At 46.5% G+C, this 26876-nt stretch overlaps 1 protein-coding gene across 3 annotated transcripts in view; it reads left to right on the top strand.

Annotated features, from left to right (window-relative positions):
* EGF (epidermal growth factor) overlaps nucleotides 1–26876 on the top strand; it is a 298020-nt gene that overhangs the window by 214466 nt on the left and 56678 nt on the right. For all 3 annotated transcript variants that reach the window (XM_075349333.1, XM_075349340.1, XM_075349348.1), the window contains exon 17: nucleotides 6692–6817. In XM_075349333.1, coding sequence (XP_075205448.1) covers nucleotides 6692–6817 — 126 coding nt within the window. The remainder of the gene's footprint in view (nucleotides 1–6691; nucleotides 6818–26876) is intronic.

The following is a 26876-nucleotide window of genomic DNA, read 5'->3' as shown; positions in this document are numbered from 1 at the left end:
TTAGGCTGTATTTGTCAGCCAAACAAGTGTTTAACTAATGCCCCCATACATACAGACAGCTGTCTGATCATTTGGCTGGTAGCTGGCTTGCCAGACTTTCCCGTATACAGGACTGCTCACCTTGTCAAGCGCTCCTGTGTTCTCTATAAGAGAGCCATTGCTAGACATCTCTGGAGACTTATTATTTAGAGAATATAAGCATCTTCAGTCCTAAATCTGACATGCTGGATCCTTTTCTCCCGTGCCATCATCAGTCAGAGGCACCCACACTCATTCGACTATGGGCCTAATCTGTCAATATTGGTGGATTCTGACAGCTTTAACTAATGTGTGTGGGAGGGCTTAACTACTATCTAAAGAGTGTAGTTGTCGCAGGCGGGGAGGGCGCTGCGCTCACCCACTGCTCGGGTCCAGCTACTGCTGCTGCTCGCTCGGTCGGTGGCTCGAGCGGTGGGCCGGATCCCGGGTACTCGAGCGGCGCTCCTCGCCCGTGAGTGAAAGGGGTGGTTTGGGTTTAGGGATATTGTCCGTGACGCCACCCACGGTTTGTGGTGAGGTTGGGACACCACCGCTGCTCTGTACGGGGATCCCGGGAGCGTTGACAGGGAGCAGCTGAGATGTTTTCTCCCCTCCGTGGGTAGGGGGGTTTGGTGGTCCCGGAGCCCGGTGGTAGAGGTCGGAAGGTGGGTTGCGGGGCCTGGCTGGGTGCAGGGTCGCGGGGCAGTGCAGTGCCAGACAGCACGGTGGTACTTATTCAGCCAGTAACCCACACGGAGTCTCTGGTAAAACAAATGGCTGGATGGACGAGTCCCACAGACGGCTGCGGCGGTCACTCCCGGTAGGTTGGCGGTAACTGTCTCTCCCTGGACCGGTGTTCTGTTTTCGGCCCCAATGGCTTCCCACTGATAGCCCGCTCCCCAGCGGTATGTTGGCTAAGGCTTTGCCCGCAGGCTCTGGCCCTGGGAGCTCTAGCTCTGGCGGTAGCTTTATCTCCCTCACGGTTTGGACGGTTGCCTTCAGTCGGGTCTTTACTGCAGGGAACCCCCGGAGGTTCCCGTCGCTGACAGATTTGACCAGTTTAACGGTGACTCCAAGCCTGGTCGGGGTCCGTAGGCCCTGCCGAATGGTGCTGGCTTCTCTTCGCTCCCCGATCCGGTACCGGCGGGGCCACCGCCCGTCCCCGGTCCTTACGGTTGTGCGTCAATCGGCCTCTCTTCCAGACGGTCACCACCGTCTGCCAACCTTGCTCTCAGGTGCCCGGGCTCGGACATGGTCAGTCTGCTCCTCAACTCCTCCCCTTCCCCTGACTCTCACTCTCTACTCTCTCAACTGTTCTGCCCTCCTTTTCCCGCCTCCAGGACTGTGAACTCCTCGGTGGGTGGAGCCAACCGCCTGGCTCCGCCCCACCTGGTGTGGACATCAGCCCCTGGAGGGAGGCAACAAGGATTTGTGTCTGACCTTGATGTTCCTAACCGGGGTGTAGGGTGTGTTGTTGCAGTACCTGTAACGTCCTGGCTTGTCCAGGGCGCCACATAGGCATGTTCAGGGTATGTGCACACAATGTCTTTTAGACGTCTGCGAATTCCATGGGTTTTGCAGGCAGAAGACTCTTCAGGACACACCTACGTCTGTGCTAAAGTTACATTTTGCTTCTTTTCAGTCATCTTCTCTGACATCTTTTGGGAGCTGTTTTCTAATTTATATTAAATAAATTAGTGAGCAGCTTAAAAGCGGAAGTCACTTGAGGAATGGTTGGGTCACTTCATTCAACTACTTTGAACCTTTGGAAACCTGATGCGGTTAAAAGAAGCTAACAAGACTGAACATATGATCGGCAAGTCATTTGTACACTGCAGGGCACATGTTCAGTTATTTTAGAGTTTATTTACCACTTTTTCAGATGGGTTACGGAGCAGATCCACCTGAAAAAGATGTTGTGTGCACACATCCTTAGTCTGACTTAACAGTAGGAGGCGTGACAACTTGAAGTTCTTAGGGCAGCATGAACATCAAATACGACCTTGCTCATACTACAGTACTGCAGTATTTAATGCAACTGATATTCTCCAGTGAAGCCCATCCTGAGGTTAGGCATCGCATATGGACAAGAATGGAGGAGATTGAAGCCTTTAGCATGTTCCTGGCTGACATGGTAACCTGTCAGCTCTCAGCAAACACATCTCAAAGATGCAAATGGAAGGTGGTGTGCAAATGCACCAACAACTAGGACAGTTAAATGTTGCTGTCAGTGATTGACAGTAACATTCAAATGGTTAGCCCCTTAAAAACCTTTGACGTACTATGTCAAAGGTCATGTACTTGGCTTTGATGTGGGCTCGCATGCCTAGCCTACATGTTTCACTGCACATGACAGCTGATTTACTCAACCATCATGTGCATCTAAGAACCGTCGGGGGTTCCAGTGGCTATTCATATGTTAAATCCAGCTGCAATATTTAACACCGGGATTTAATGCCCTGCTCCCCTCAATGCGGGGTGCCAATGGGCTGTCATGACAGCTGGGGTCAGCTGATGACCCATGTGCCTGTCAGTACGATCCTCCTGTGGATGCTGGCTGCGAGATGGCATTCATAGGAGATTTTGATTTCTGTTGTACACCGCAGTGCTAATGCACTGCTATGTATAGCACAAGTAATCAGACAATTGCAGCTTCAAGTCCTCTAAGGGGACTGGTAAATACAATAAAAGGATAAAAAAAAGTTTTTAAAAATATGAAAAAGCTAAAAAAAACAATCAATAAAGCTCGAATCATCCACCTTTGCAGCATTAAAAATAAAACAATATTTAAAATATTTAAAAAAAATACATACATTTTATATCACTGTGTTCATAAAAGTCCAATCTATCAAAATATAAAATAAAAAAGAAGCCCTCACATACCGTAGCCCCGTAACCCAAGAAATGAATGACCACATTTCAACACACTTGTAATTTTTTTTTCCCCTTTCCAGTGCATCACATGATAAAATGAATGATATTCAAAAGTACAATTCATCTCACAAAAAAACAAGTCTTCATATGGCTATGGGGACAGAAACAAAAATAGGACTCTTGGAAGGAGGGGAGGAAAAAGCGAAAGCACAAAAACAGAAAATTGCAAGGTTGTGAAGGGGTTAAACAGCAGTGATGGTAGGGAGCTCTGGTTGCTGCAGTTAGAGACATATTCAGGCTGTGTAACATAGCCAGCACCTGCCTGGTATGGAGTGTGCTCAGCTCCTAAGCCTGCTATATTCACTATACAGTAAGGGGTTAAAATGGAGTTTAAAGAGGATTATGTACACTGTGCAAAAGTATTTAGCATATGATATTTCAGTGTGTAACTGTTAAGGCCTGTGCTGGACGTTCTCACTAAACTGCAGTAATTGAAAATTGGTCACTACCACTATGTTCATTTCACCTCTAATAAGATCATTATTTAAAGCAAAGGCTTCCCATTGCATTCCCATACTGCAAAGTCTGTGCCACCATCAAAAATAGACTTATTGGCTTTGCTGAGAAGTATGTAGTTTAAATTTTGTGAGAGTGAAGAAATATTTTATAATTTGATATCACGCATACAGAAGTGACATTACTTTTCAAATACAGCAGGGATCTCCTGTTAATGAAACAAACTGTGAGTGTGGAATGTAAACCATGAGTAATGCTATTTGTACCATGCACGCACTTTGCCATCTATTATGAATGTTTAAGTATTCTTCCTTTCTCAAATTCATTCTTATAAAAACAACTGCCACATAAAACCCTAATATTACTAGTAGCAAACTAGTAATGAGAGGGTGAAAAAGCTGCGACCACATTCCACACCACCTCCTGAATTTATTTGCTTATAATAAGTCCACATGCACACATTCAGTGGAGTACCGCTAATGGCAGCAGACCATGCGGCTGCTATATGAAGGACTAATGGGGTGCATAACATTATATGGAGGATTATGTGAGGGACATTATAATATTTCAAGGGCTATGTTGAGGCCTATATTATTTGGAGGGATATGTGGGGGGCCATTATAATATTTGAAGTGTTATGTGAGGGCCATTATAATATTTGAAGGGCTATGTGAGGGCCATTATAATATTTGAAGGCCTATGTGAGGGCCATTATAATATTTGAAGGGCTATGTGAGGGCCATTATAATATTTAAAGGGCTATGTGAGGGCCATTATATTATTTGAAGGGCTATGTGAAGGCCATTATAATATTTAAAGGGCTATGTGAGGGCCATTATAATATTTGAAGGGCTATGTGAAGGCCATTATAATATTTAAAGGGATATGTGAGGGCCATTATAATATTTGAAGGGCTATGTGAGGGCTATTATAATATTTGAAGGGCTATGTGAGGGCCATTATAATATTTAAAGGGATATGTGAGGGCCATTATAATATTTGAAGGGCTATGTAAGCCTCATTATAATATTTGAAGGGCTATGTGAGCCTCATTATAAAATTTGAAGGACTATGAGAGAGCCTTTATACTAGGGCCTTCAATAGGAGTAAAATTACTTAGTAAAGGCTGTAAAGTTATGAGATATGCTCTTATGTGACACAGATGAATAGTAGTTAATTCATTTACTTATATATTTACCGTATTTTTCGCTTTATAAGACGCACTTTTGTTCCCCCAAATTTTGGGGGAAAGTAGGGGGTGCGTCTTATAATCCGAATATACGGGGGGTGTGTATATATATATATATATACTACAGAGTCCAGGGGAGGTGGGGGCAGCTCTGGAGCGGTGCTAGGGGCAGGTGAAAGCTGCGGGCGGCAGCGTTAGATCTCCTGCTCCTGCTCATATAATATGCACTGCCGCTGTCCATCACCGTGGTGCTGAAACCTCACCGTTGTGACGGGCTGGGGCAGCGGCGCATATTATATCTGCCTGCACCCTCCTTTGATGACACATGCCCCCCCTGTGTTAGATATGGCCCCCATGCTGCTACCCATAGTAAAATAAAACACTCTTTACTCACCTCCTCCAGCGCTGATCTCCCGGTCTCCCTCCTGCTGCTGTGATCATGCACGCAGAGATGATATCACTCTGCTGTGCCGATCACATGACCAGCCGAGAACCAGGAAGTGGAGGAGGAGCTCAACCACATGGAGGGAGACACGAGGGAAGACAGTGCTGCAGAAGGTAAGGAAAGAGTTTATTTTACTAAAAGCAGCAGCCTGGTGGCGATATCTAACACAGGGTGATGTGTGCCAGCCACAGGAGGCCATGTGCAGCAATAGTGGGCTGTGTGCCAGCCACAGTGGGCCGTGTGCCAGCCACAGTGGGCCGTGTGCCAGCCACAGTGGGCCATGTGCCATCCACAGGGGGCCTTGTGCAGCAATAGGGGGCCATGTGCCAGCCACAGTGGGCCGTGTGCCAGCCACAGAGGTCTGTGTGCCAGCCACAGTTGGCCATGTGCCATCCACAGGGGGCCATGTGCCAGCAAAAGGGGGCTGTGTGCCAGCAACAGTGGGCCGTGTGCCAGCCACAGGGGTCCATGTGCCAGTCACAGGGGGCCGTGTGCCAGCCATAGAGGCCATGTGCCAGCCATAGAGGACGTCTGCCAGCAATAGAGGATGTGTGCCAGCCATAGAGGACATGTGGCATCACTGGGGGACATGTGCCAGCACAAGGGGGCTATATTCAATATAAGGTGGCCATATTCAGATTAAGGGGGCTAATTTTAGGAAGGTGGGGCTATGAGGGAGATATACCCTATATGATTTGTTTGACGGACACTGGCATTATAAGACGGACCCCATTTATTAAAAAATTCTCTATTCCTTCACCAAATTAGGGGGTGTGTCTTATAATCAGGTGCGTCTTATAAAGCGAAAAATACGGTATTTATTTTCTGAGTGGAGAGTGGGGGGAGGGGGTGTCCAATTTGCATTTCTGCTATGAGGCTCCGTGATTTGTATGTCTGCATCTGCACACTTTGAGCATTTGGTTGGTATTTTACCTCAGTATTAGTAGCCAAAACCAGGAGTGGAACAATCAGAGGAAAAGTATAATAGAAACACGTCACTACTTCTGTATTTTGTACCCACTCCTGGTTTTGGCTTACAACTACTGAGGTAAAAAAAAACCCTCACTAAATACTCAATATGTGCACGTGGCCTTAAAAGTCAAGAAATACAAGTTTAGTAAGGCCACGTGCACATGTTGAGTATTTAGTGAATTTTTTTACCTCAGTATATAAGCCAAAAAAGTATAATAGAAACACGGCACCACTTCTACATTTTTTACCCACTCCTGGTTTTGGCTTATAAATACTGAGGTAAAAACTCACCAAATACTCAACATGTGCAAGCGGCCTTAAAGTATATTTTAAGACTTCCTCTTGGGCCACATGCAAGCATTGAGTATTTAGAGAGGTTTTTTTTTACCTCAGTATTTATAAGCCAAAACCAGGAGTGGGTAATAAATACAGAAGTGGAGCCATGTTTCTATTATTCTTTTCCTCTGATTGTTCCACTCCTGGTTTTGGCTACAAATACTGAGGTAAAAAAAGTCACCAAATACTGAATGTGTGCCTTAGTGTGGAGGAAATTCTTCCGTATTTTGAGTGTCACTTTTAGCCAGTAGTACAGAAAATTAGGTTTTATTATATATCAGTGCAAAATGGTTGATTACTCTTATGTAATGTTTACAGAATATTTATTGTTCTTCCTTCAGATATTGATGAATGTCTTTTACAAATTGCGGCCTGTGACTCCCACCAAGCAGAATGTAGTAATATGGAGGGTGGTTATATCTGCAAATGCATGGAAGGTTTTCTGGGAAATGGCCTTGAGTGCACTGGTAAGTGATAAGTTATTTATAATGTTGAGTTTGGGCATAATTACAGAAATCCACTGGTTGACATGGATAAGAGAATTTGCTGATTTCCAATATTATACAGTAACACTTTGAACGCTAAATATATGCAGTGCGCACAACCTCTTCTCTGTGGAGCACTGTTTTGAAGCTTTCCAGGATCGCTGAAGTGCACTGCTTCCTCTTACTGCTAGTCAGCTTCTGCACTATACTATATAATCTAGACAGTAGCGGTGGTCGGTCTCCTAGGCAATGTGTTGTAAACAAAAGAAAAATATATCTCAAAAACATTTGTAAATTTTAATAATCAGTAAGTTTCAATGGTCCTCTGACAATACCCATCTATGAAGATGGGAAAAAGCCTTTAAAGGTAACCTGCAGTGGCGTAACTACCGCGGTCGCAGCGGTCGCGATCGCGACCGGGCCCGGGCGGTTTGGGGCCCGCGGGGACCCGGCAGATCAGCAGCCAGCTCCTCTCAGTGAGAGAGAAGCTGCGCTGATCTATCACAGTGCACGCGCCCACTATATGACCCGCTGCCGCCCCCGACACCGGGCCCTCCTGCCCGATGTCAGCGGCGGCACCGGGGCCCCCCTCCCCCGTCACCGTGCACAGTAATAATGAAGCAAAGAGCGGCCGGCGCCGCTCTGCATCATCATTCTGCCCCTGTGCCTGTGCGGCCGGTGACGTCACTCCTGTGCGACTGCTGTGCTGAGTGCACAGAGCGCAGGGAGGGAGGACGCCGACCGCAGCACCGGGAGGACGAGCAGCAGTGGAAGGAGGAGAGCAGGGAGTACAGCATCAGTGGAACAAGGAGACGTCAGGACAGAGCAGCAGTGGAAGGAGGAGAGCGGTGAGTACTTGGTTTTTTTTTTTATATATATATGAGTACACGGTGGTCAGAGGCCTGGAGTGGGGAGGCTGCATTATACTGTACATGGAGGCCTGGGGTGGGAAGGCTGGATGATACTGTACATGGAGGCCTGGGGTGGGGAGGCTGCATCTGTACATGGAGGCCTGGGGTGGGGAGGCTGCCTGATACTGTACAAGGAGGCCTGGGGTGGGGAGGCTGCCTGATACTGTACAAGGAGGCCTGGGGTGGGGAGGCTGCATGATACTGTACATGGAGGCCTGGGGTGGGGAGGCTGCCTGATACTGTACATGGAGGCCTGGGGTGGGGAGGCTGCCTGATACTGTACATGGAAGCCTGGGGTGGGGGGGCTGCCTGATACTGTACATGGAGGCCTGGGGTGGGGAGGCTGCCTGATACTGTACATGGAAGCCTGGGGTGGGGAGGCTGACTGATACTGTACAAGGAGGCCTGGGGTGGGGAGGCTGCCTGATACTGTACAAGGAGGCCTGGGGTGGGGAGGCTGCATGATACTGTACATGGAGGCCTGGGGTGGGGAGGCTGCATGATACTGTGCATGGAGGCCTGGGGAGGCTGCATTATACTGTACATGGAGGCCTGGGGAGACTCCATTATACTGTACATGGAGGCCTGGGGAGGCTGGCAGCATTATTATACATGGAGGCCTGGGGAGGCTGGCTGCTATATTATACATGGAGGCCTGGGAGGCTGGCTGCTATATTATACATGGAGGCCTGGAGAGGTTGGCTGCATTATTATATATGGAGGCCTGGTGAGGCTGCATAATAAACATGAAGAACACCTTATACATTGAATATAGAGGTGTAATATACATAGAGGTCTATGAGGCTGCATTATACTGGAGGTCTATAGGGCTGCATTAAAATGGAGGTCGGGGGGGGGGCTGTATAATACAAAATGAAGGGACACCTTATACATGGAATATAGGGGTGAATTATACATGGAGGAGTATGGGGCTGCATAATACCATCTGAAGTTTTATGGGGTTGTGTTATAATACATATAGGACTATGGGGGCTGCATTATAATATATGGAGGACTATGGAGGCTACCTTATACATGGACTATGGAAGTGCATTATAAAACATTGGGGACTATGTGGTGCAGTATAATATATGGAGAACTATGGGGTGAATTTTAATACATGGAGAACTATGGGAAATGCATTATAATTGAAGGGCTACTTTATACATGGAGGATTATGGGGGTGCATTATAATATATGGAGGGCTATGTATCTGCATTCTAATATATGAAGGGTTATGTGAGACCCTTTATACAATTATTTGGAAGGCTATGTGGGGGCTGTTATAGTATTTTGAGAACTTTATACAGGGGGGACAAAGATACAAGTATGGGATGGAAATGTTTTGTGCTGAGGGAAAAAGGCTCTTTCCCTCAGCAGCCAACTTTCCCATGCTCTGCTATACATCTCTCAGCACCCAGCTTTCCCATGTTCTGATATACATCTCTCAGCACCCAGCTTTCCCATGTTCTGATATGGGAAAGCTGGGTGCTGAGGACAAGATAAATATCAGAACATAGGAAAGCTGGGTGCTGATAGAGGGATTTCAGGGTGCTGTGGGTGAGAGCCAAGTGTCAGCGTCATTATCCTGTACCCCGAGTGTCAGTGTCATTATCCCTTACCCCATACCTCCCAACCGTCCCGGATACAGCGGGACTTTCACGCTTTACGTTGTTTGTCCCGTTGCCACGATCGGGACGGCCGGCTCCCGGGCTCCGCCCACCCACTCTCTCTCCGCCTCCCTGCTTTTCCCTCCTACCATCCCAGTAGACGTGGCATAACAGAGAGGAGCGCTGCCTGTGCTGCTGCTGGTACAGTAAAATCTCCCCAGCGCTGATTTCCCTCCCTCCCCCCCCTCACCCCCGGCCGGAGCCTCTCTGTGCGGTCGGCCGGCCGCCTGTCTGTGCGGTCGGCCGGCCGCCTTTCTGTGCGGGCGCCCCCCGGCCGCCTGTCTGTGCGGGCGCCCCCCTGCCGCCTGTCTGTGAAGGCGACCGGCCACCTCACTGTGTGGGCGACCGGCCGCCTCACTGTGGCTCCCTGCGTGTCCATGCTGGAGGCCCGCCGGCTGCCTGCGTGTCCATGCTGGAGGCCCGCCGGCTGCCTGCGTGTCCATGCTGGAGGCCCGCCGGCTGCCTGCGTGTCCATGCTGGAGGCCCGCCGGCTGCCTGCGTGTCCATGCTGAATGGGTGTGGATGGGGAGTGGATATGGGCGTGACTGTGAAATGGGTGTGGTTAGGGGGCGTGGCCTAAAAACTTGCCGCGGCGCGCTACGCGCGCCGCAAACTTTGTCCTTCTTTTCCTTCTTTAAAAGTTGGGAGGTATGCCTTACCCCAAGTGTCTGTGTATGTGGAGGGGGGGCCCAGGTCTAAACTTTGCACCGGGGCCCATCCAACTCTAGTTACGCCACTGGTAACCTGATAGCTGTTACATGCTAAATAGGGATGATCGAATATCACAAATATTCGGCAATATTCGGCTTCGCGAATATCTGACTAATAGGTCGCCGCTATGCGAATATTCGATGCGCAATGTCAGTCTATGGGAAGCCCGAAAAGTTGCTAATCGGCAACTATTCGGGTTTGCCATAGACTTACATTGTGCATCGAATATTCGCAAATAGTCGAATAGCGGCAACCTATTCGGCGAATATGGGCGTTGCCGAATATTTGCGGTATTCAATCATCCCTAATGCTAAACCCAAGATAAAAATAATATGGACATATACCCTGCTGTAAGTATAAAGCAATAGTGCATATAAATAAACATAGTGTACTTAATAAACACTATTTTTGATCAAAAAGTGACTAGGTGTACCCAAATTGGGACAGTACCTAACACTCTCTAATATTAAAACTTAAAACTTTACCATGTGTCAGAACAGATCTCAATCTTAATAAGGGCAGAGAGTGACTGGGGTTCCAACTATTAATACACAGCCATGGGTTTCGTTTTTTTAAATAGGCAGTGTAAACATGGGCTTATAAGAGTAATTTGCATATATACCAACTCAAGCTTCGTCTCTTTTAGCTGTTACATGCTGCCCGATCCACAAGAAGCATGTGTCAGATACTGGCTGTATGATTTCAGCCATGTATGTGTCTAATTCTATAATGCTGCAGAGTGTATGAGAAAAACAGTTTAAGGCTGGATTCAGACGTCCGTGTTTCAGGTATGTGTGACATCTGTTTTTAACACAGATGCCACACGTACCCATGTTATTCTATACTGGTACTCACACAGCCGGGTTTTCACATGGACCGTGTGACCCCTAGTGACCCTGCACGCACGTGTGACGCCCTGGCCTATCAGGTCATCACAAGGGTGCTGTGCAATCTTCCCTTCTGCATGGTACCCGCTCCTCCTTGGTTACGGGTCCTGTCAATTTGGTGTTGCTACCAACAGGTGTACATAAATCATGAGGAACACTCTGCCCCACACCCACCCAGTGCAGGTCACGCTGTGGAGCTGGGCTCCTGTACCCGTCCCAGGTGCCAGACGTTGGCCTGACCAGAAGGAGCTGAAACCCCGGTCACAGGGGGTAGTGACAGGGGGTACGGTGCTGCTACAGAGACCAGGCCGGCTGCCTACAACCGGGAAGGGGCCAGGGCATAACGGGGTACGCGGACCCTAGGCTGGGAAGTAGCTTCACGCAGCCCAGTAATTCACCCGACGGGAACGGAGTCTTCAGGAACCGTTCCCCACCCGCTCCAGAATCGGGGTACTAGTGCAACGAGGGGGATAGGACTTCCCAAAATCATCAAGAAAATCCCAAGTGTGAACCCTGAGAGCAGGCTCACCTTGCTAGCCACGCAGGTGAGCGGGACCCGAGTAGTCTTAGGCAAAAGGGATCCACCAAGTCACACACAGTGCCAAGGGACAAGGCTTCAGACCAACCAGCAACACCAAAGGAGCACGGACCCAGCGTGCTCAACCAAGAGGAACAGAGCATTCAAGAGTTTGGTTTACCTGGTGTCAGCGTCAGTGACTTTGGACTGTGTGAGTACCCGATATCCCTTCACCCCCGACGAGTTCCCCACTCCATCCCATCACCGGGCCCCGGGGCACCAAACCCCCTACCCACGGAGGGGTTAAACATCCTGCTGCTTCAACATCGTCACCGAGCTCCCCAACAGCAGCGGTGGTCTCACATTACCACGCACCGTGGGTGGCGTCACGAACATTATCCCATTCACCACCCAAAATACATCTCCCCCCCTTTTTATTTCTGTGGTAGCCGCGTGACCCCGCCTCGGATCCGGAGACTCCTTGAGCCACTGTGGATCCGGGTCCGAGCAGCCCATCGGCTGTCACGGAGGCGGCACACATGCATGGAGACATGTCCGTTTTTTTTCTTCGGCAGCACAGGTGTCACACGTATCGCACACTGATGTGATTCGTGTGACATCAGTGTGACACGTACCAGAGAAAACATGTGTCTTTTAAATAAAAAGATTTTCTATATTCACCTGTATCCAGCGATGCTGTCTCCGGCTCTGCTGCCTCCCGCTCCTGATAATGATTGCTCATTACACTCACTGAATATTCACTGTACTTAAGAGCTGGAAGCAGGAGCAGCGCTGTGGACTTCAGTGTTGGGGACCACATTGCTGGGGACAGGTGAGTATCCAGCAGTGTGTGTGTGTGTTCAGTATAGAAATGCATGTGCGCTATGTGTGTGTATGTGCTTGGTGTATCCATGTGTGTCTGCTATGTGTGTATACATATGTGTATATGTGCTTAGTGGACGCCGGAGCATCACGTGGACAGCATCGGGGACTCATCAGGGTTCCCAATGACCTCTGATGAACCCATGAAGTCAACCTCCTGACACCCGATGCAGAGTGGGTGTCACGGGGGTGTCATCAGGATGTCATCAGAGTTCATTGGGAACTCCAATGACCTCCTGGACATCACTGCACACACACAGTTTTGTGAATACTCACCTGTCCTTGCGATGCTGTCCGTGACACACGTATGACCATAACCATGCCAAGGCACATGAGAGACTAGTCGAACAGGTGGGTCCCTTGCGACTTCTCCCTAATCGCTGTCCTGGAGGGCAAAGGCAGCAGGTGGCCACTAGAGACCTGCCTGGTCAACTTATCTCCATTGCAGCTCAGTCCCTAGCTACCAATAAACTATGTTTTTTTTCTGAAATTCAGTATTGTAGAGTGTAACATTTAGGGTATGTGCGCACGTTGCTTTTTACCTGTTTTTACCTGCTTTTTTGCTGCTTTTTCTTCAGCGCTGTTTAATGCCAAAATGGATGTGTTCTTCTATTCAAGCAAAGTCTAGGGGAATTTGGGTTTCTTGTTCACACTATGTTGTTCAAAATGCTGCCTTTTTGTGGCAGAACTTTGGTCAAAAACTCAGCTTTGCAGTGCAAAACCCAAATGGCAAAAACAATTGACATGTTGCTTCTTTGAAAAGCTGAGTTTTTGACCAAAGTTCTGCCACAAAAAGGCAGCATTTTGAACAACATAGTGTGAACAAGAAACCCAAATTCCCATAGACTTTGCTTGAATAGAAGAACACATCCATTTTGGCATTAAACAGCGCAGAAGAAAAAGCAGCAAAAAAGCAGGTAAAAAGCAGGTAAAAAGCAACGTGCGCACATACCCTTACAGCTGAAATCTGATACATGCTGCCTGTGGATTGAGCAGAATGTATCAACTGTCAGCAGGGGTACATAGAAATTATGGGGCCCCATAGCAGAAGTTCTAAATTGAAAAATGAATGAATGAATAAATAAATATATAAATTAATATTCATCTGGGTCATATAACAACACATCTCACAACTTTACATCCCTTACAGAGTACTTTTCTAAATAGTGAATCCTCGCACCTCTAAGGTATGATGCCAACAAATGTGCCCCATAAACACTGTGTGATACTCCCACGGTGAATTCCCCCACAGTGTCCTCCACACGCACAGTGTGATGACCCTACTGTACCACTCCTCAACTACCTTGCCAGAGTATGGTGATGCCAACACAGTATGATCCCCACACAAACGTTCAGACTGTATAATTGCATGCATGCCATATAATGGCCCTCAAATAGCCCTCCATAAAATATAAAAGATCCCCCATAGTCCTCTAAATATTATAAAGGCCCCCAGATAGCCCTCCAAATAGTATATTGGTCTCCACATAGCCCTCCAATTATTATAATGTTGTACAAATGGAGCACAGACACAGCAGGAGAATGATGGAAGAGAGCGCGGAGCACTCCCTCTTTCATCAATGCTGTCAACTGTATCAGCATCCAGCTTTTGTATCAGCTTTTTTGCCTACTCTTTTCTCTCTCTTACATTACCCTTGTAGGCTTTGCACCCTCATTGTTGTATTAATCTGTTGTTACCATTAGCAGTGCAGCCTTGTCTTTCCATTTATTGTCTTGCTCTTTTATTTTTTTTTTTACCCATTACCTTCCCCTGATGAAGCCCTTGTATTAGGGCGACACGCGTAGGGTCGGTGCTTATTTGTCTGGCACCTTACCATGGCTGAATTTTTGCCTCTACTTTTGTAAGTGTTCCCCTCTGGACCTCTTGTTTGGTGGCTTATTATGGTCCTTTGCATGTTTTAGGGCAATGCTCCTTTAGGAGATCTATATTAGGTTATTCCAGGTCTTGTTACCTTCATTTGCCCTTTAGATTTCTGTAACATCTTGTATTATCATGTATGGATGTACATTTTGTATGTATTAGTGCAGTATTGTTGGGTCCATGGGACAGGTGTCCATGTGCTTTTAAGTGGTTTTAACGGTGTCTTGCACTTTCATGTTCCTAATAAATATTTGTATATATATTTTGACTATATTTGATGAGTTGAGTGCTTTTTTGCCTACTCTTTTCTCTCTCTTACTGTATCAGCATCCGTGATGCCAATACAGGGGAAAGTGTAATGTCAGGCAGGGGGGCCTGATGCTGGTCCTGGCACCAGTCTTGGTGCCTGCACCCTGCCCCTTGAGTCACAGACCCTATAGCGGTCATGTGGTCTGTCGCCATTGGCGGTACTCAACTGGCTATCAGATTCCTTTTAAGCAAAAATTCCTTCGAAAGGCATTTGCCCATTAGACCTTTTACATTTTTGATCTAAAGTTACAATGAGAAAAATAATATTTAACAGTAGCTATTGAGATTACAGAAACAGTAGCAACAATTAGTACAACACCAGGTACATCAATTAGCACTTTGCCTCTTTTGTATGTAGAGTCATGGCTGAAAGTATTGGCACCAGAAAATTAAGTATTTCTCCCTCCCAGAAAATTATTGCAATTACACGTTTCGTTATACACATGTTTATTTCCTTTGTGTGTATTGGAACCCTCAAATTAATATTTGGTGACACACCCTTTGGAATAAATAACTGCAAGCAATTGCTTCCTATAACCGTGAAAAAGCTTCTTACATCTACCGGAATTTTGGAACACACTTCTTGTTTCAACAGTTCCAGGTCTCTTATATTTGAAGGCACCTTCACCCAACAGAAATTTTAAGATCTCTCCTCAGGTGTTCAATGGCATTTAGATCCGGACTCATTGCTGCCACTTCACTCTCCAGCATTTTGTTTCCATCTATTTCTGGCTGCTTCTTGAAGAATGTTTAAGGTCATTGTCCTGCTGGAAGACCTATGACCTAGGATGCAAACCCAGCTTTCTGCCCCTGGACACTTCATGGCAACCTAAAATCCTTTGTAATCTTCAGATTTCATGATGTCTTGCACACATTAAAGACATCCAGTGCCAGAGGCAGCAAATCAACCCCAAACATCTTTGAACCTTCACCACATTTGACTGTAGGTGCAATGTTCTTTTCTTTGTAGGCCTCATTTCATTTTCGTTAAACAATAGAATCATGTGGTTTACTAAAAACTCCATCTTGTTCTCATCTGTCCACAAGATGTTTTCCCAGAAGAATTTTGGCTTACTCATGTACATGGAAGAAAAGGGCAAAAAAAAAACCATTAAAATTAGAAGCTTTCTTTTTTTTTTTTTTTGCCAGCCAATATGGTGGAGTCTACTTGAGGTACTATGTAGCCTGAACTCTGATGCTGTTAAACTTTTTTATGTCTCTGTGCCACTAGTGAGGTCCTTCTGGGTCTCCTGCCATAGTGTTTAATTTAATTAAAATGTTCACGGATAGTTCATGCTGACACTGATAGACATGTGTGCCTGCTAGCCGCGGGTGGAATCCCTTCCACCCGCAGCCATTAACAGCTTAAATCTTGCTGCCAAAGTCTGGCAGCAAGATCTAAATGCGCGCGGCCATGCTTTTTACTTACCGCCGCCCCCACCGGAAGTCACGTGCGTGATCACGTGACTATCGGTGGTTGCCATCGTAGCACAGGGTCATGTGATGATGCCTGCAGCTATGATATTTCACTTTCGTTTTCCCTCGGCACGGAGCAGAAGGAAAAAGAAAGTGACTGTATCTGCTGTTTACAGCTGTATAGCTGTGATCAGCAGATAGATAATAGCGATCGGATTGCTGATCGCTATAGCCCCCTAAAGGGACTAGTAAAATAAAAAAAAAAGTAAAAAAAATTTTTTTAAAAAAAATAATAAAAAAAAACCCTAAAAGTTCAAATCACCCCCCTTTCCCCCCATTGAAAATTAAAGGGTTAAAAAATAAATAAATATACACATATTTGGTATCGCCGCGTTCAGAAATGCCCGATCTATCAAAATATAAAATCAATTAATCTGATTGGTAAACGGCGTAGTGGTAAAAAAATTCCAAACGCCAAAATTAGGTTTTTTGGTCGCCGCAAGTTTTACGCAAAATGCAATAACAGGCGATCAAAACGTAGCATTTGCGCAAAAATGGTACCATTAGAAACGTCAGCTCGAGACGCAAAAAATAAACGATCACTGAGCCATAGATCCCAAAAAATAAGAACGCTACGTGTTTCGGAAAATGGCGCAAAACGTGCGCCACTTTTATTGGACAAACTTGTGAATTTTTTTAACCCCTTAGATACAAGTAAACCTATACATGTTGGGTATCTACAAACTCGCATCGACCTCAGACATCATACCCACATATCAGTTTTACCATATAGTGAACACCGTGAATAAAACAGCCCAAAAACTATTGTGCCATCACACTTTTTTTGCAATTTTTCAGCTTTTGGATTTTTTTGCTGTTTTCCAGTACACCATATGGTAAAACTTATGTTTCATTTAAAAGTACAACTTGTCCCGCAAAAAACAAGCCCTCATATGGCAAGATTGACGGAAAAATAAAAAAGTTACGGCTCTCGGAAGAAGGGGAGCAAAAAACAAAAACGCAAAAACGGAAAGTGCCCCGGGGCTGAAGGGGTTAAACAAAGTGGTTTACCTAAAATTTTGGAAACATTTGTTTTAGCCCATTTTTGGGTTTTGTGTGAAATTATATCCAATTTTCCTTTCATTTCTCAGATTTTTTTGTGTAGTTCCAATACAAATAACGGAAATAAATGTGTAATTGCAATAATTTTCTGGGAGAAATACTTCATTTCTGGAACAATTTTAAGGGTCCCAACACTTTTGGCCATGACTGTGCAATGTACATAATTAGTTTGATAACACTGTAGCCACATTGCTTTACTTATTCTGCACAGTCCAAATCTAGTTAACCACTTTAAGACCAATGATATACATTTAAGTCATCGTTCGTGTCCCTACCTTTTGATGCTCACACACTCAGTTCACATCTTTCCCAGCACTTGACAGATGATTTAATCAGCCATCAAGTGCCTCCACCAGCCGCCGGGTGGATCGGAGATGTTAACCAGTTAAATGCCACTGTCAATCTCTGACATCAGCATTTAACGTGTGCAGACAAGAAGCGCATCACTAATTCCACCCATTTGTGCCCCGGTTATGTCATGTGATCACGGGTCACTAATGGGTTGTCATCACAGCCAGGGGTCAGCTGATGTCCACTCTAAGGCTATGTGCGCACGTAGCGTTTGTCCCTGCAGAAATTTCTGCAGAGATTTGAACAGCACACGTGCGCTTCAAATCGCTGCAGAAAGAGTCCGTAATGAAAAAGTCGATTTCATGCGCTCTGAGTGCATAGACAAAGCGGGCGCTGCATGCAGAGCGCAGGAGAGAAATGACATGTCACTTCTTAGAACGCGCGCTTCGGGCAGCAGCCGAAGCGCTGCACTCTAATACGCCATGTGCGCACGTCTCCTGCATAATCTTCATAGATTATGCTGAGGACGCAGGACGCATGCAGTTACGCTGCGGTACAGATTGCAGCGTAACTGCATGTAAATACACAACGTGCACACATAGCCTAAAGGGGGCTTTACACGGTAGCGATATCGCTAGCAATTTGTAGCGATAGCGAGCGTGTAAGTACCCGCCCCCGTCGCGCATGCGATTGTTTGTGATCGCTGCCGTAGTGAAGATTATCGCTACGGCAGCGTCACACATACTTACCTGGTCGGCGGCATCGCTGTGACTGCTGAACAATCCCTCCTTCAAGGGGGAGGGACGTTCGGCATCACAGCGACGTCACCACAACGTCACTAAGCGGCCGGCCAATCAAAGTGGAGGGGCGGAGATGAGCAGGACGTAACATCCCGCCCACCTCCTTCCTTCTGCATTGTGGCCGGCGGCAGGTAAGGAGACGTTCCTCACTCCTGCGGTGTCACACATAGCGATGTATGCTGCCGCATGAGCGATGAACCACCTGGATAAACAACCCTTACCGATTTTTGAGTTTGGGACGACCTCTCCATGGTGAACGATTTTCACCATTTTTGAGGTCGCTTAAGGTCGCTGGTCAGTGTCACACGCTGCGATATTGTTAATGACGCCGGATGTGCGTCACTAACAACTTGACCCCGACGACAAAACATTAACGATATCGTAGCGTGTAAAGCCCCCTTTACTGTTATCACAATCTTTCTATGAATGCCGTCTACGAGCCGGCATTCATAAGAGATTATAATTTTTGCTATACAAAACCCCATTAAAAATGAAACAATTAAAAAAAATATATAGTTATTTGGTATTGCCAAGTTCAGAAATGTCTCATCTATCAAAATATAAAATAAATTAAATTAATCTGACCGGTAAACAGTGTAACTAGAGAAAAAAATCATAACTCCAAAATTGATGTTTTTTTGGTCAATGCAATATTGTACTGTAATAAAATGCAATTAAAGCTGATTAAAACATCATATCTACCCCCAATTGTTATTATTAAAAATATCAGCCCAGGGCACAAAAAATAAGCATCGTACAAGCCCAGAACCCGAAAAATTAAAATATTATGGGTGTCAGAAAATAGTGACAAAAGCAAAATTTTTTTTTCTTTTTTATACAAATTTCAGAATTTTTTTTCACCACGTAAAAGGAAAAAACTATACACATTTGATATCTATATACTCGTACTGACATGGGAAGTTATATTGTCAAGTCATTTTTACCATATAATGAACATAGTAAATGAAAAAGACAAAAAAAAATTGTGGAATTACATTGTTTTTGCAATTTCATCGCACTTGGAATTTTTCCCTCGTTTTCCAGTACAATATGTGGAGCAATCAACAGTGTCATTCAAAAGTACATCTTCCCGCTAAAAATAAGCCCTCGTACAGCTATATTAACAGAAACATAAAAGCTATGACTCTTGTAAGAAAGATAGGAAGACATGAAAACAAAAAATGGAAAATTGCCGGGGGGTGAAAGGATTAATAACTGTTTTACTTTCACAATTCTGCATCTTGTGATTGAAAATGTAAAAAAACCTTGTTGTCAGACACATTGCTAGGGTTACACCTTGACTTTTTAGTTTTACTGCAAAAAGTACTGAGATATCACATAGGAATGCATTGCGTAGCTTAAACATAACTTCAAAAGTGATCTAGGCATCAGTTCATTACTTTTTTATGGCTATGTATTGGGATTTCCAAGCAATTTTAAAAGTTATAGATCTGTGTTTGTTCCATATAGCAATTTGGAAATCTCTTGCAAATCTCTTGAAAGACGTCCAGCTGTAGTTCTAGCCTTAAGACTATGTTAGATTCTTATAATGCGAAAATTACCTTTTTCTACATTACTCTATAATACATGTCTTGGGATACTTTTCAGAATGTAAGTCACCTTAGCAGGCTCAGTTCCAACACTAAAGCGGGCTTTACACGCTGCGATATCGGTACCGATATCGCTAGCGTGGGTACCCGCCCCCATCTGTTGTGCGACACGGGCAAATCGCTGCCCATGTCGCACAACATTGCCCAGACCCCTCACACGTACTTACCTGCCCGGCGACGTCGCTGTGACCGGTGAACCGCCTCCTTTCTAAGGGGGCGGTTCGTTCGGCATCACAGCGACGTCACAGCTGCGTCACTGAACCGCCGGCCAATAGAAGCGGAGGGGCGGAGATGAGCGGGACGAACATCCCGCCCACCTCCTTCCTTCTGCATAGCGGCCGGGAGGCAGGTAAGGAGAGCTTCCTCGTTCCTGCGGTGTCACACAGAGAGATGTGTGCTGCCACAGGAACGAGGAACAACTTCGTTACTGCTGCAGTAACGATATTTGAGAATGGACCCCCATGTCACCGATGAGCGATTTTGCACGTTTTTGTGACGATGCAAAATCGCTCATAGGTGTCACACGCAATGGCATCGCTAATGCGGCCGGATGTGCGTCACCAATTCCGTAACCCCAACGACTTCGCATTAGCGATGTCGTAGCGTGTAAAGCCCCCTTAAGCCAAGGAATGCTGAAATCTTCAGCTTTAAAGGCTTTAAAATTGTGACAATAGTTTTATTTGGGCTGTAAATAAGGATAAATGCATAATAAATAATGTAGTACGTATATGTACAAAGTTTCTCAATTATTTATGTAAATAAAGGTATAAATACACACACACACACACACACACACACACTGTAAAATGGGGCTCAAAAATTGCCATTCATTGTGACTCCTAGTTTTGGGTGAATTATGTTTACAATAACAATTTATTTGGCGTCTTCTTGCTTCTTTCTCTATTTGATTAGTAATACACAGGACTTTAACTGGGTTTCCATATTTCCTTGCCATCTGGACTAGTTTTCTTATGCCTCGACTGATTATAACTGATGTAAAAACAGTATCAGTTGACATTAGCAAACTACAGTATAGGATCAGTTCTTTCATCATTTTTCCTCCATAACTTCACTGCCACACCGATGGGGAAAAAGGCAGATGTCTGGATCTGTGGAAACAAGGCCTAAACACCACTTTACACACAGCGACATCGCTAGCGATGTTGCTGGAAAGCACCCGCCCCGTCGTTTGTGCGTCACGGGCAAATCGCTGCCCATGGCACACAAAATCGCTAACACCCGTCACACATACTTACCTGCCTAGCGACGTCGCTGTCACCAGCGAACCGCCTCCTTTCTAAGGAGTCGGTTCATGCGGCGTCACAGCGGCATCACTAAGCGACCGCCCAATAGCAGCGGAGGGGCGGAGATGAGCGGGCGTAACATTCCGCCCACCTCCTTACTTCCTCATTGACAGCGGCCGTGGGTACGATGTTGTTCCTCATTCCTGCGGTGTCACACATAGCGATGTGTGCTGCCGCAGGAACGACGAACAACCTGCGTCCAAAAGCAGCAACGATATTTGAGATTACAACGACATGTCAACAATCAATGATATGGTGAGTATTTTTGATCGTTAACTGTCGTTCCTCTGTTTCACACGAAACGACGTTGCTAACGAGGCCGGATGTGCGTCACGAATTTCGTGACCCCAACGACATCTCGTTAGCACGTTGCGAGGTTTTTTTTGTGTTTCTGCAGCGTTTTGAGCAGCAGCGTCACATTGTCAAAATGCATGCTTTCTGGTACCCCTGCAAAGTCTATGAGAATCATGCAAAATCTGTGCGCACGATGCTTTTTGAAACGCAGCGTTTTGATTGTCAAAAATTTGACAAAATCTCTGCATTTAGAAAAGCAGTATGTCAATTCTTTTGTCCGTTTTGGCAGCGTTCTACACCCATTGAAATCAATGAGTTGTAGAAAAACGCTGCCAAAATGTTAAGCCGTGCATTTGCACTGCATTTTTGTTGCGATCCGCATGTTTTTTGACATAACAAAGGCAGGTCTTTCGGTCTCTCTCTCTCTGTCAGTCGGTCTGTCGGTCGGTCTCTCTCTCTGTCTCTATCTCTCTCTCTGTCCATGTCGGTCTCTCCCTCTCACCCCCTCTCTCATACTCACCGATCGCCGATCATCGGCCGCTCATTAATCCACCGCCGCTCCTGTGAGCTCCATGCAGCAACTGAAGTGAGTCGCGCGATCAGCTGTGCTGTCACTGAGGTTACTCGCGGCCACCGCTTTCAGCTGGAGGGCTGCAGCTGTGACCGCGAGTAACCTGAGTGAAAGCACAGCTGATCGCGCGGCTCACTGTAGTCACTCAGGGGATTTGCGATCACAGGTGAGTCCTTCACGTGTGACTGAAAATCAAGCCGCGGCACACGCACAGAGCCGCGCAATCACAAAGAAGTCGGGTGAAGTTCATCCGAGTTCATTCTGATTCCGCAGCTCTGTCTCACAGCCAGCCATGCTCTTTTTGACAGATCTGTCTCACTTGGCTCTGCTGCAAGTCTATGGGGATGCTGCAGAGCCGAGTGGGGCCGCACTGTCAAAATTGTGCGTTCTGGAAGCATCCAAAACACAGGAATTCTGCTGTAACAATGTGTCTCAGAACGCAGCTTTTCGGCTGCGTTCTGAGACGCACATGCAGTGACTAATAGAACGCAACGTGCGCACATAGCCTAACTATTCCATATTGACTGCTCTCCTTCCTTCTGCACTGGAAAAAAAATATCGAGGACTTAGGCGGGCTTTGCACATTGCGACATCGCAAGCCGATGCTGCGATGTCGCACGTGATAGTCCCCGCCCCCGTCGCAGGTACGATATCTTGTGATAGCTGGCGTAGCAAAAATTATCGCTACGCCAGCTTCACATGCACTCACCTGCCCTGCGACCGTCGCTCTGGCCAGCGACCCGCCTCCTTCCTAAGGGGGCGGGTCGTGCGGCGTCATAGCGACGTCAAACGGCAGGCGGCCAATAGCGGCGGAGGGGCGGAGATGAGCAGGATGTAAACATCCCTCCCACTTCCTTCCTTGCATAGCCGCCGGCGGCAGGTAAGCTGATGTTCCTCGCTCCTGCGGCGTTATACACAGCGATGTGTGCAGCCGCAGGAGCGAGGAACAACATCGTACCTGTCACTGCAGCATAATTATGAAAAAGTCGGAGCCTGCAGCGATGATACGATAACGACGCTTTTGCGCTTGTTAATCGTATCATCTAGCATTTACACACTACGATCTCGAAAGTGACGCCGGAAGTACGTCACTTTCGATTTGACCCCACCGACATCGCATGTGCGATGTGGCAACGTGCAAAGCCGCCCTTAGACTAATATGACTGACTGATTTTGCCTGCATTTTTTTTTTTGCAAGTTTAGAGTTATCTGATCAATCTACACCTTTTTAATCATTCTGATACTTTTTTGATACTATATTGTAGATATTCAAATTCTGTTATTTATCCTCTATTGATGAATTTTTCTAAACTAAGTTACAATTCCAATGCCCAGACGCAGAAATGACTCCTGTAAGTTGCTTAATCTCGCAGGTCTTTCCAGTTGCACAAGTTCAAGATTTTTGAATTCTTTATTTAGATAATAGTTATTCAACACACGACTACTAAACTAATCCTTGCAGACACAAAATCTGGGCAACTTTTTACCATCAAGCTGCAGGAACGCACTGGCCTACAAAATTGTCTTGTCACTCATTATCACGGGGTGTGATGGGATAACCAGGGACTGCGGATCCTAAAGTGGCTCTCAGGCTAGGGTGCAATAGCTCTCTGATCCCTGACATACATCTGATGGTGATGATGTCTGGGCCACCTTCTTAGCCCTGCTCCTGATCTAATACCCACACTCCCTCACCCCAAGGGAGGGCCAGGATAGGTGTGGTAGAACCCACAGATATGGACAAACAGGGGATACCAAAACTCGTTCACTCAGCACGCTCACATAGAGGTATTAGACAACAAGTGATAAGGAGGAAAATGAGAACAGGTATGAAACAACAAGATAATGTGAAAACTTCACAACAACTCCATGCACAAAGCACTACAATCACCAGCAGGACTGAGATACCACAGCACATGGACTGGTATAGCAAAAGCTATCATCGGCATGGGAAGACCGATTCTTCCATCTTAAGCCTGCTTTACACATTGCAATTTCGCATACGATATCGTATGCGATTTGCAACGCCCCCATCGTATGTGTGGCACGTTCAATTTGTTGAATGTGCCGCACAAACGATTAACCCCCGTCACACGTACTTACCCGTCCATACAACCTCGATGTGGGCGGCAAACGTCCACTTCCTGGAGTGGGAGGAACGTTCAGCGTCACATTGACGTCACAAGGCAGCCGGCCAATAGAAGCGGACGGGCGGAGCTGAGCGAGACGTAAACATCTCGGCCACCTCCTTCCTTCCGCATTACCGGCCGGGAGCCGCAGGACGCAGGTAAGATCTGTTCATCGTTCCCAGGGTGTCACACACTGCGATGTGTGCTACCCCGGGTACGATGAACAATCTGACGTTCAATTTATGAGGAATGAACGACATGCGTGCGATGATCGTTTTACCGTTCAATCGCAATTGCACGTAGCTGTTACACACTGCAATGTACCTTACGATGCCGGATGTGCGTCACTTATGACGTGACCCCGTCGACACATTGTAAGATACATTGCAGCGTGTAAAGCGGGCTTTAAAAAGGTGGGGAGTAGCTGTAATATGTGTTTCCACAACAAGTCATCCCAGAGGTAAGCAGCAGGCTAGTAGGAATTAACTCCTGCCAGCCTGATCACAAATGAACACACAACCTGTTGATGCCCAAGTCTGCCTGTGTAATTCACAAGTACCAGACAAACCACAGTGGGAAGTGTTATGCCGGCGTCACACGGTACGATATATCGGGCGATATGTCGTCGGGGTCACGTTGTTAGTGACGCACATCATCAGACATATCGTACCGTGTGACACCTCGGAACGACTGTGAATGAGCAAAAATACTCACCTTATCGTTGCTCGTTGACACGTCATTCATTTTCAAAAAGTCGGTCCTCCTTCTGTGCTCCGGTTGTTCGTCATTCCCATGGCAGCACACATCGCTCCGTGTGACACCACGGGAATGACGAACACAGCTTACCTGCGTCCCGCTGGCAATGCGAAAGGGAGGAGGTGGGCGGGATGTTACGTCCCGCTCATCTCCGCCCCTCCGCTTCTATTGGGCGGCTGCTTAGTGACGCCGCTGTGACGCCGAATGAACCTCCCCCTTAGAAAGGAGGCGGTTTGCCGGCCACAGCGACGTCACTAGGCAGCTAAGTTGCCCGTGACGCACAACCGACGGGGACGGGTGCTTTCACCAGCGACATCGCTAGCGATGTCGCTGTGTGTAAAGTGGCCTTAACTGTTGTAATGTTCTTGCAAGCAGTTTTAAATAGTTGACTTTATTTATATTTTTGTTACTTTGCATGTGTGGTATGCAAATTTATATTTTATTTTATGTCTAAATTCATCTTCAGTAGTGATGAGCGAGTACTAAAAAGCTCGGGTGCTCGAAGCTCGGGCCGAGCCTCCCAAGATACTCGTGTACTCGGCCCGAGCAACGAGCCCAATGTTATCCTATGGGAGACCCGAGTATTTTTGTGAAATGACCTCCCGGCAGCATGGAGAAACCCTAAAAATGTCACAAAAGTCTCAGAAGAGTGCTCAAATGACATGGCAACAGCATGGGGAAGACCCCTTGAAGCATTTATCACTCAAAAGTCACAGCTGTGAACAATTTTGTCCGCGTTTTACGCCATTTTTACGGACTCACCAGAAAACCTTCCAAAATGACCCCAAAATGATTTTTCATGGCGGAAATGTTAAGGGCACATACCCAATAGTGAGATAGATCTGGTGTATGTTACTTTTTGAGATCAATACATGAAAGATTTTACGTGAAAACATTGTGTGGCACTCCGATGTCCCTGAGAAGAGACGTACATGAAGGCCTCTTGAGTCTAATGTGCCCATTTTGAGGAAGTGAGTCTTTGTAGTATTTTCCTTTGCCAGGGCAGTCCTAAATTGTGAGGTTCACCAATGCCCCTGCATACAGACGTGCATGAGGGCCTCAAAACATTAAGTGTCCATTGTCAGGAAGTGGGTGTATTATAGTATAGCCCTTAGGCAGGGCAGCCAAAAATTGGGAGGCTCCACATTGTCCCTGGGTAGAGACGTGCATGATGGCCTTTAAACCTGAAGTGCCCATTGTAAGGAAGTGGGTCTATTTCAGTATAGCCCTTTGCCAGGGCAGCCAAAAATTGGGAGGCTCCACATTGTCCCTGGGTAGAGACGTGCATGAGGGCCTCAAAACATTAAGTGTCCATTTTAAGGAAGTGGGTGTATTTCAGTATAGCCCTTAGGCAGGGCAGCCAAAAATTGGGAGGCTCCACATTGTCCCTGGATAGAGACGTGCATGATGGCCTTTAAACCTGAAGTGCCCATTGTAAGGAAGTGGGTCTATTTCAGTATAGCCCTTTGCCAGGGCAGCCAAAAATTGGGAGGCTCCACATTGTCCCTGGGTAGAGACGTGCATGAGGGCCTCAAAACATTAAGTGTCCATTGTCAGGAAGTGGGTGTATTATAGTATAGCCCTTAGGCAGGGCAGCCAAAAATTGGGAGGCTCCACATTGTCCCTGGGTAGAGACGTGCATGATGGCCTTTAAACCTGAAGTGCCCATTGTAAGGAAGTGGGTCTATTTCAGTATAGCCCTTTGCCAGGGCAGCCAAAAATTGGGAGGCTCCACATTGTCCCTGGGTAGAGACGTGCATGAGGGCCTCAAAACATTAAGTGTCCATTTTAAGGAAGTGGGTGTATTTCAGTATAGCCCTTAGGCAGGGCAGCCAAAAATTGGGAGGCTACACGTTGTCCCTGGGTAGAGACGTGCATGAGGGCCTCAAAACATTAAGTGTCCATTTTAAGGAAGTGGGTGTATTTCAGTATAGCCCTTAGGCAGGGCAGCCAAAAATTGGGAGGCTCCACATTGTCCC

Source organism: Anomaloglossus baeobatrachus, chromosome 1 (genome assembly GCF_048569485.1).
Source record: "Anomaloglossus baeobatrachus isolate aAnoBae1 chromosome 1, aAnoBae1.hap1, whole genome shotgun sequence".
Classification (NCBI taxonomy): domain Eukaryota; kingdom Metazoa; phylum Chordata; class Amphibia; order Anura; family Aromobatidae; genus Anomaloglossus; species Anomaloglossus baeobatrachus.
This window is presented reverse-complemented; position numbering and strand designations above follow the sequence as displayed.